Here is a 10,750-nt window from a genome sequence, read left to right as displayed (position 1 = left end):
CTCCTTTTCCAGTTTGTTGCCACCACAAAAAGCGCAGCTATAAATATTTTCGTACAAGTCTGTTTATCTATGATCTCTTTGGGGTACAAACCCAACAATGGTATGGATGGATCAAAGGGCAGGCATTCTTTTATAGCCCCTTGAGCATGATTCCAAATTGCCAGCCAGAATGGCTGGATCAGTTCACAACTCCACCAGCAATGCATCAATGTCCCGATTTTGCCACATCCCCTCCAACATTCATTACTCTCCCCTTCTTTCATTTTAGCCAATCTGCTAGGTGTGAGGTGATACTCAGAGTTGTTTTGATTTGCATTTCTCTAATTATTAGAGATTTGGAACACTTTCTCATGTGCTTATTGATACTTTTAATTTCTTTACCTGAAAATTGCCTATTCATGTCTCTTGCCCATTTATCAATTGGGGAATGGCTTGATTTTTTATACAATTGCTTTAACTCTTTGTATATTTGAGTAATTAGCCCCCTGTCAGAGTTTTTGTTATAAAGATTTTTTCCCAATTTGTTGTTTCCCTTCTGATTTTGACTACATTGTTTTTGTTTGTATGTGATGCTAATTCTTTGGAGTTTAGAGTTTGAGTTTGAGTTCAAGTTGGAGGCTGGTGAAGGATCTGCTTCATGGACCTGAGACTCTGAAATTTGGTGAGACTGTTCTTGAATCTCTCCCTTTGAACTACCATGTAGGTGAGTGAAAAAGTCTGACTGTTTCCTGGCTTTTCTGGAGGTACTAGCCTTCAGGGAAGCTCTTCATATTGGAGGAGGCCTCATGGCTAGAATTCTTGTTTAATTTACCTCTGGGCCCCCCTTTGCTGGGACCTCTGAAGCCCTGCCTGATTCAGACTGGCCAGAGTAATTATCTACTCTTTCTCTTATTTCCTTACTTTCAATCTTTCTCCTTTTGTAAATAAACTACCATAAAAAGTCATCCTGACTTGAATAATGTATTTTTGGCAACCACATTTTTATACATTTAGTCCAACCTTTAATTTTTAACCCTTACACTAGATTAACAAAAGAGGAAATAGAATACTTAAATAGTCCCATCTCAGAAAAAGAAATTGAACAATCCATCAAGGAACTTCCTAAGAAAAAATCCCGAGGACCAGATGTATTCCCAAGTGAATTCTATCAAACATTTAAAGAACTAATCCTAATACTATGTAAACTATTTGACAAAATAAGTAAAGAAGGAGTCTTACCAAATTCTTTTTATGACAATATATGATATTGATTCCAATGGCAGGCAGACTAAAAACACAGAAAGAAAACTACAGACCAATCTCCTTAATGAACATCAATGCAAAAATATTAAATAAAAATAACAAAAAGACCACAGAAAGTTATCACAAGGATTATCCACTATGACCAGGTGGGATTTATACCAGGAATGCAAGGATGGTTTAATATTAGGAAAACCATCCACATAGTTGACCATATCAATAATCAAACCAACAGAAATCACAGGATTATTTCAATAGATGCAGAAAAAGACTTTGACAAAATACAACACCCATTTCTACTGAAAACATTAGAAAGTATAGGAATAGAAGGGCCATTCCTCAAAATAATAAACAGTATATATTTAAAATCATTAGCAAGTATCTGCAAATGGGGGCAAGTGGCCTTCCCAATAAGATCGGGAATGAAGCAAGGATGTCTATTATCACCTCTATTATTTAATATTATACTAGAAATGCTAGCAATAGTAATTAGAGAAGAAAAAGAAATTGAATGGATTAAAGTAGGCAATGAGGAACTAAACTATCACTCTTTGCAGATGATATGATGGCATACTTAAAGAATCCTAGAAAATTAACTAAAAGGCAAGTGGAAATAATTTACAACTCTAGCAAAGTTGTAGGGTACAAGATAAACCTACATAAATCATTAGCATTTCTATTTATTTCCAACAAAGTTCAGCACCAGGAGTTAGAAAGAGAAACTCCATTTAAAATCATTCTAGATAGTATAAAATATTTAGGAATTTATCTACCAGGACAAACACAGGAATTATATGAACCCAACTACAAAACACTTTTCATACAATTTAAACTAGATCTAAATAACTGGAAAAACACTAATTACTCATGGGTAGGGCAAGCTAACATAATAAAAAGACAATTCTACCCAAATTAATCTACTTATCCAGTGTCATACCTATCAAACTACCAAAAAAGTTTTTTATAGAATAAAAAAATTATAACAAAGTTCATCTAGAAAAGCAAAAGATCAAGAATATCAAGAGAAATAATGAAAAAAAAATGTGATTAATGAGTGCCTAGCAGTACCCAATATTAAACTGTCCTATAAAGCAGTGGCCATCAAAACAATATGGTACTGACTAAGAGACAGAAGGGTGGATCAATGGAATAGACTAGGGATATATGACCTCAGCAAGTTAGTGTTCGATAAAACCAAAGATCCCAGCTTTTTAAGAGTGAAATCATGAATAAATCAGGTGAACATAGAATAGTATACCTGTCAGATCTGTGGGAAAGGAAAGAATTTAAGACCAAGCAAGAGAGAGAGAACATCACAAAATATAAAATGAATGACTTTGGTTATATCAAATTAAAAAGGTTTTGTACAAACAAAACCAATGTAACCAAAATTTGAAGGAAAGCAACAAGCTGAGAGAATATTTTTATAACAAAACTCTCTGACGAAGGTTTAATTTCCCAAATATATAAGTGACTAAGTCAAATTTACAAAAAATCAAGTCATTCCCCTATCAACAAATGCCAAGGGACATGAATAGTCAGTTTTCAGAAGATGAAATCAAAACTATCAATAAGCACATGAAGAAGTGTTCTAAATTCCTCCTGATTAGAGAAATGCAAATTAAAACAAATCTGAGGTACCATCTTATACCTAGCAGGCTGGTCAATATGGTAGTAAAGGAAAATGATAAATGTTGGAGGGGATGGCAAAATTGGGACACTAAGATACTGTTGGTGGAGTTGTGAATTGATCCAACCATTCTGGAGGGCAATTTGGAACTATGCGCAAAGGGCTTTAAAAGTATGCCTGCCCTTTAATCCAGCCATACCACTGCTGGGTTTGTACCCAAAGAGATAATAAGGAAAAAGACTTGTACAAAAATATTTATAGCCGCATTCTTAGTGGTGGCAAAAAATTGGAAAATGAGAGAATGTCCTTCGATTGGGGAATGGTTGAACAAATTGTGGTATCTGATGGCAATGGAATACTATTGTGCTGAAAGGATTAAGAACTGAGGAATTCCATCTGAACTGGAAAGACCTCCAGGAATTGATGCAGAGTGAAAGGAGCAGAACAGGAGAACACTGTACACAGAGACTGATACTCTGTGGCACAATTGAATGTAACAGACTTCTCTACTAGCAGCAATGCAATGACCCAGGACAATCCAGAAGAACTTATGAGAAAGAACGCTATGCACATCCAGAGAAAGAACTGTGGGAACAGAAACACAGAAGAAAAATATATGATGGATATGATTAGGGTTTTGATGTTAAATGATCATTCTACTGCAAATATGAATAACATAGAAATAGGTTTTGAACAATGATACATATATAACCCAATGGAATGGCTTGTCAGCTCAGAGAGGGGGGAGGAAAAAAGGGGAAGGGAATCATAAATCATGTAACCATGGAAAAATGTTCTAAAGGAAAAAAAAAGAAAAATGAATAAACCCATAGAAAAATACTAACTTTGTAGTATTGCTAACAACAGAAACAAGAAAGTAAGCAATGACTCCTATATGTTTTCGTACTTGACAAATTTAGAAAATTTTAAATTTGCTTGGGTTCATTACATGGATAGAAAGAAGGTAGGCAAAAGATATACACAACTCTTTTTCCAAAATACACTTGGAAGTCAGCTATATTGGTCAAGGGACTAGAGTAGGTAGATTCCTGAAAGTTGTCCACTTGTCTATAATAAAGTCCTCTTGACTCCCTCCTTCAGTACGGTTTAGAAGCTCATACTGGAATTTATCTATCTTTCTTAGATAGGGAAGTAGAAGTCTATCTTTCCATGTTTATTCTATATCACTCCCCATTTATATACTCTATAATCTAATCTAATTGTTTTTCTTGCTGTTCCTTTTACATAATTCATCCTTTTGCACAGGCTGTCCTCCATGTCTGGAAGTCAAAGTCACTCTCCTCTCACATTTACCTCTTAGAATCTCTTCTTTAGTTATGTCAGACTCTTTGAAACCCCACGGACCAGAGCATGTTAATAATGGCGTTCATGGGATTTCCTTGGCAAACATCCTAGAATGGTTTGCCATTTCCTTCTCCAGTGGATTAAGGCAAACAGAAATTAAGTAACTTGCCTAGAATCACACAGCTAAGTGTCTAAGCCTATATTTGAACTCAGGTTTTCCTGAATCCTGACCCTTTGCTTTATCCACTGTGCCAACTACCTGCTTCCTTTGAATTCCTAGTTTCCCTGAAAACTCAGTTCTTATAATTTCCTATATATATGAGGCCTTTCCTGATTCTTCAAACATTTATCTCCATCCCTTATCAAGGTAAGCTCCTAGCTCTTAGGATGCTAGATGGGAAGATACAGTTCTTAAGAGAGGAAAGATTCAGACCAGCACGGGTTATTTAAGACATACCCCAAACTACCAGTTTTAAGAATTCAGTCACGAGGCAACCCACAGCCCCAAAGAGGAGAACCGTATTAAGTTGGGAAATAAGAAAAGGAATAAATGCCCAAAACATCTTTAAGAAAAACCAAAGAAAAATTAGGATCTTAGAAAGTATACTTGCTATTATTTCAGGATGAAGTTGTTAGCTCCCTAAACTTCTTTATGCTTCTATGATAAATTTTAAAATCAATAAAAGTTATTCTTGTTGAGCCCAACTCTGTGACCCCATTTGGAGTGTTCTTGGCAAAAATACTGAAGTGATTTATCATCTCCTCCAGTTCATTTTACAGATAAGGAACTTAGGTAAACAGGGTTAAAGTGAGTTGCCCAGGGTCACACAGCTAGTAAGTGCCTGAGATCCAATCTGAACTCAGGAAGATCAATCTAACTGACTTTAGGCCTGGCACTCTCCATTGCATCATTTTGTATGTATTCACAACTTAAATTCAATATAAATAAGACCAATGGCACAGGGATACAATCAATGTAAAATTAGGTATAACAAATGTGGAACATTACAAATAAGATTTTTTTTTTACGAACTTGGGAGGGGAAGAATATCTCGAATGGGATACAGAGAATCTAGAATAAGTGAGAACTGTTAGGGAAGTCTTCATTGATGACCTAGCATTTCAGGTGGGCCCTGAAAGGTGAATTAAATTTCAACATGATGGTAAAGACATTTCAAATGTAAAGAATGATCTGAGTAAAAGCATGCAGTAAATACAAAGTAGGATATATACAGAATAACATAAAATAAAGGGAACAGAGCAAGAATAGAGTAGAAAAGCAAGATTAAATCAGATAATGAAAGTCCCTGCATGGCATATGGAAGAGTTTAGATTTCACTTGTTACAAAGAAGGAACAAATAAATGTTTGTTGACTGGTTGATTTTCAGCAGTCCAGAACAATTAAGCTCTTTTTGATTGGAGTGCTCTTGTGAAAGAACCAAACTATACAATCATAGAATCTTGGAATTTGAAGGGATGTTAAATATTGTCTACCTCAACTTTTCACTCAATTTCATGAATTCCTCTTCCTCTCCCAATAAATAACTGACTGAATTTATCCATCCTCTAATTAAACATTTCCCTTTAAGGAAATACTGAGGGGGGCAGGAATTACAACCCTAATTGTTACTTTCTATTGGATAGAAACCATTTGTTGTTCAGTCACTTTCAATTGTGCCTGGCTCTTTGTGATACCTTTTGGGATTTCCTTGGCAAAGATACTAAAGTGGTTTACCATTTCCTTCTCCAGGTCATTTTATAGATGAGGAACTAAGGCCAACAGAGTTAAATGACTCACTCAGGGTCACATAGCTAATAAGTATCTGAGGCCAGAATGACTCTCTTAAATTACATGAAGTGCTCTTTGTTCTAACTTCTAGAATCTAGCAAAATATATCCCATCTTTTTTCTACATGTCAGCACTTTAATTCAGTGATTATCTCTTTACCCCAATAAATCTCTCTTCTGAGCTAAAAAGAATTGATTCTACTTTGTCATCTGCCATGATCTTTAATCAAGTGCTGCATTAATATTTTGGGTCATACATTTGGTTCATATTAAGCTTTCATTAAATGAATTCCCCGTCTCCTTCATTTGAACTTCTATTGGCTAGATGTCTATCATCCTGTAATTGTGAACTTTAACTTGCTTTTTGAGTGCCAGACTTTACATGTATTCCTATGAAATTTCATTTTATTCTTTTCAGTCCATATTTCTAGTCCATCAAAAAATTTTTTGGATCACAATTCTGCCACTCAAATTATTAACACTCTATTACTTTTGACTTTATTCCACTGACAAAATTCATTAGCATTCCTTCTATGTTTTCACCCAAGTAATTGCTGAAAGTGGTGTTAGAACAAAGTCCACTGGTCCACTATTGTAGACACTCTATCAAGTTAATAGTATATTAATCACCATCCTTTCAGTGTGGTTATTTTATCAGCTACAAGTTGATTTAATTGTGCTACCAACTGATCTACATTTCCTTATCTTCCGAATAAGAATATAATTAAACTGTGTATCAAATGTCTTGCTAAAATAAAAATATACTATTCAGTGGTATTCTCCTGATTTCTTACAATTTAGTAATCCTATCAAAAAAGGGAAATTAGTTTGGTATGATTTGGTCTTAGTGAATCCATACTGGCTCCTAGTAATCATTATTTTCCTTCTTAGAGCTTGCAAATAGTTTGTTTAAAAAAGTATTTTAGAATAATCCCAGGGACTGTTTGAGATCCACCCTAAATGTTGAAAAATTAGAATACTTGTCTTTTAGTACCTCTTACCCAATTTCTGTCCTTCATGGTTGTCTACCATCATACTGTGTTCTTAGTGATGTTGTGTAATGATGTGATTCTTAGAATGTACAGAGCAGAGGGAGTTTGCAAGGCCAGGGAGATGGCTAGCACACACAAACAACCTTGAATATACCCTCTAAACACAAAATAATTTTATACTCTGTTTTATGGTGGTTAGGTTACTTTGTGAATTTTTTACATTAAAGTTAAGATATTAAGCCCCTGAATGATAAAATTAGCTTTACTCTGAATTTCTCTTCAAGCTACAAACAAAACATCTGGAGGAGAAAATTATGTCTGAATAGCTACACTATTGTGAATGATTTAATAGTGCACCCATTCATCATCTCTTCTGATCCTGTCAGGCTTTTGTTTTAATGAAAAAAAAAAAGGATAGAAAATCAATTCCCTAGTTTCAATCTATTACAAAACTGAAGTATTATGTAATAACCTTCTTATGGGCAGGTCTCCAACATCTAAAAAGACACCTGAACATTTGTAAAACTGAAAAGATTAAGAAATGGCTTTTGCTACCCCACCTGGCAAAATATCTGAGAACAATTTGCTGATGGGAAAAGTATTCTCTTAGTAAAGCAAGTGAAGGAAGTAAAAAAGACTTTTTCCTTTGCTAGATTAAAGAATGATGACATTCTAAAACTTTTTAAGGGAGGCTATTAGAGACACCACATTTTGAAGAATAAATATTTTTCTCCAGTTTTTTGGTGGTTGTTTTAAGGGAATCTAGTTCAAGCAATCAGAATAGAAACAGACTCTATCTATCCTTGGCATTCCTTGAGAGCAAGGACTGTCTAATTTTTGTTTTCATATTCAGAGCCTAGTACATAGTATAGTCCCCAGTTCCGTTCTTCTTGATAGATCAGGAGACAAATTCACTACCTAACCTTATTTAAGTTACAAGGAGTTTTTGTTTTGTTTTCTTTTTTACCTCATCTGTAAAATGGGAAGGGATTAAACAATAATAACAACTATAACAGTACTAGTCAGGAACCTTACTTCCGACTTGTGAGCTCATTTGACAGGCAGCTTGTCCTAGTCGATTGAGGGCTGGGCTTGGAGTCAGAAAGATAGATTAAAATTCCACCCAGATCATACTCTCTGAATGACATGGGCAAAAAGCATAAAACAAATAATAATCTCATCCCCTTGATGTGAGGCTCTGATATGATGTAGACAAAGAGCTTTGGAAAGCTTAAAGCCCTAGATGTGAGTATTGTTGTAAGGCAGTTTGGAACACTTTCCTCTCCTTCTGTTTGGTTTGGAAACTAACGGGAATCAAAGTGCTAAGATAATGTACCGTGAGAGGTGCCATCTTAGCCACCCATTTCAACACTGGCTCTAGTCCCATCTGCTTCTCCCCAGATTACAAAGGACACCTGCTCATTCATTGTCCCAGGGCACCACTCACAAGGCAAGTTGACCAAATCTCAGAGCAGATGCTGGGTTCGCCTTGATACTCTTTGGAAGAAGGGCGGGGTCTAGGAGACTTCAGTAGGCATGGCGGGAGCACAGTATTGCCCATTTATTAGTAAGGTGTGAACTGCTCGACCAGCCTTCCCCCTCCATTCTAGGTTCCCCCTACCCTTAGATGGCCCATTCATTCCCACTGAAGTTCTGGATATGAAAGGAGGGCTAGACTTGGGGCTCTTACCTCGTGGACGTGCTGGGGTCTGGGCGGAGAGCAGAGAGGGGAACAAGCTGAATCCTAAGCAGGCAAGCAGGAGGAGACGCAGCCCCATTGTCCCCGGCGGGACACCCTCTTCTTACCCGCTCTCTTTCGCTACTGCTGTTGCCGCAGCCGCTTTGTCCCCCTTTCTTCCTTGGCAGCCCAGAAAGGAAAGGAGGTGAATTCCTAGGTCCACTCCGGGTCTGCTGCAGAAGGAAGGTTGGAGGAGGGCAGGGAGCCCCGGGGGCTTCTCAGCCTAGCAAACCCCTCCAGCCTGCTTTGTGTCCACTTGTGCTTTTCCTTTGCCCGTGTGTCTGTCTGTCAGACTCGAGGGTCTGTCCCACCGACGACGTACCTCTGTCCCCACGCAGCTTGGGCGGGCCTTGGAGTAGCGCCGCTCTTTGGCCTCCGCGGGGCTGTGCGGTTTGGAGGTGGGAGGGAACCATGAAGTGGGCAGGCTGATTTTCACAGGTCCCGGAGACCCCAGGCTGCTGCAGACTCCTCCGCAATTTTCATTTCCGTCCTCCGCTGCCCACTGGCTCCCCCTGGACTACTTCTCCAGGCTCTGACTCTAGAGGAAGGAGGAGGCGCGTCCAGTGCTTTGCTCCCCCCCGCAGTCTGGGGCCCCTCTCTGACCCTCTTCCCAGTTGCCTGCTCACTACTGCTGCTGCTGCTCATACACAGCCGGGTCCCGGAGGGGTCAGGTCTCCTATCTGCCCTCCTCCTTCCTGCTGAGGAGGCCCCCTTGCCCCTGACGCCAGGACTGAGCCGGCTGCAGTCCAGTCAGGGAAAAATCAACAGGACCTTTCTGTGTCAGCCTGTAGTATACTATGTGACTCTGGGGCTCTGGTTGGGAAGGCAAAGAAGTAAACATTTTACATTTTAAAACGTATACTTTTGGACACTAGCCTCCACCCGTGATCCTTCGTGACAAATTGTGGGGATGAGGGAAGCAGGGTTCAGTGCATAAGGTTTCTTTGTTTGTTGTCCGAAACCAAGAAGATAAGGCAGAAAAGTAGTGTAAGGTAGAGTAAGGGAAAGATTTTGATCCAAAGGAGCTCCCTGTAATGATTAGGAAGAGTTAGCGAAACTGCCCATTTTACTCAATGGGGAACACGTTGCCCGTTTCATGAAATTGAGGAAACGTGCTAAGAATTTTCTTGCTTATTTTGTGAGCCAGCAAACGGCTTTTTTGCTCCAAGAGACAACCACATATTGTCCATCAAACAACAAACTCTAGGTTTTCCTTCTCTTCCTTTTTCTGCCTTTCATGATATCCCAGAATGTCAACCCGGGAAAGGTGCTTCCAGATCTTCTAGTTCAACTGGCTCATTTTACAGATAAGAAAAATGAGACTCCAGACTGTATTGCTCAAATTACATAGCTAGTAAGTGGCAGGGGTGGGACTTTAACCCCTTTAAACCCCTCCTGACTCAAAGATCAGTGCTCCTGCAGGGATACCTTTACTTTCCATTGAAGTGTAACCTATAGAATCTCGTAGGGAAGGCCCTGAGATTAAGGAGAACTGTGTAAGACTTTTTGATGAAATCTAGAAGAAAGTAAGACTTTCTTTAGCTAAGACTTGAAGAAAGCCAAGGAAGCGAAAAGGTAAAGAAGAGGAAGAGAGCTCCAGGCATGGGGTACAGCCCAGGGAAATGCCTGGCGCTGGAGACTGAAGAACCGAAAAGACACCACACGGTATGTTGTGTGTGGGAGGTAATAAGACTGGAAAGGTCATATGACACATTTTGTTCCTACTAGGTAATTAATTATTGTTTCCTGATTAATTTATATATCATCTCTCTCTTAGGGTATTTTTATCAATTTACTTCTGATTATGAAGATCCAAGTAATGCATTATTCTTACCATTCCATGATGGAAATTAAATTTAAAATGTTTCACGTGTAGAACTCTAAGGTTAGGAAAAACTTACTAATAATTAGAGCTAGGTAAGGATGATTATTATGAGGAAAGCCATTTGTAGACCTTAGAGTTCCACACGGTGAAACATTTTAAATTTAATTTCCATCATGGAATGGTAAGAATAATGCATTACTTGGATCTTCTAGCTCTCATATTCTTCCATGAC

At 38.1% G+C, this 10,750-nt stretch overlaps 1 protein-coding gene across 1 annotated transcript in view; it reads right to left on the bottom strand.

Moving 5' to 3' along the window:
* Positions 1–9,338, bottom strand: part of F2R (coagulation factor II thrombin receptor) — a 28,392-nt gene extending 19,054 nt beyond the window's left edge. The window contains exons 1-3 of the mRNA XM_044680874.1: positions 9,130–9,338; positions 9,016–9,076; positions 8,646–8,866 (exon numbers count right to left, since the gene is read on the bottom strand). Coding sequence (XP_044536809.1) covers positions 8,646–8,866; positions 9,016–9,076; positions 9,130–9,338 — 491 coding nt within the window. The remainder of the gene's footprint in view (positions 1–8,645; positions 8,867–9,015; positions 9,077–9,129) is intronic.
* Positions 9,339–10,750: the final 1,412 nt, after the last annotated feature.

This window comes from Gracilinanus agilis, chromosome 1 (genome assembly GCF_016433145.1).
Source record: "Gracilinanus agilis isolate LMUSP501 chromosome 1, AgileGrace, whole genome shotgun sequence".
NCBI lineage: Eukaryota > Metazoa > Chordata > Mammalia > Didelphimorphia > Didelphidae > Gracilinanus > Gracilinanus agilis.
The sequence above is the reverse complement of the archived record's forward strand: the minus strand, read 5'-3'. Positions and strand labels throughout refer to the sequence as shown.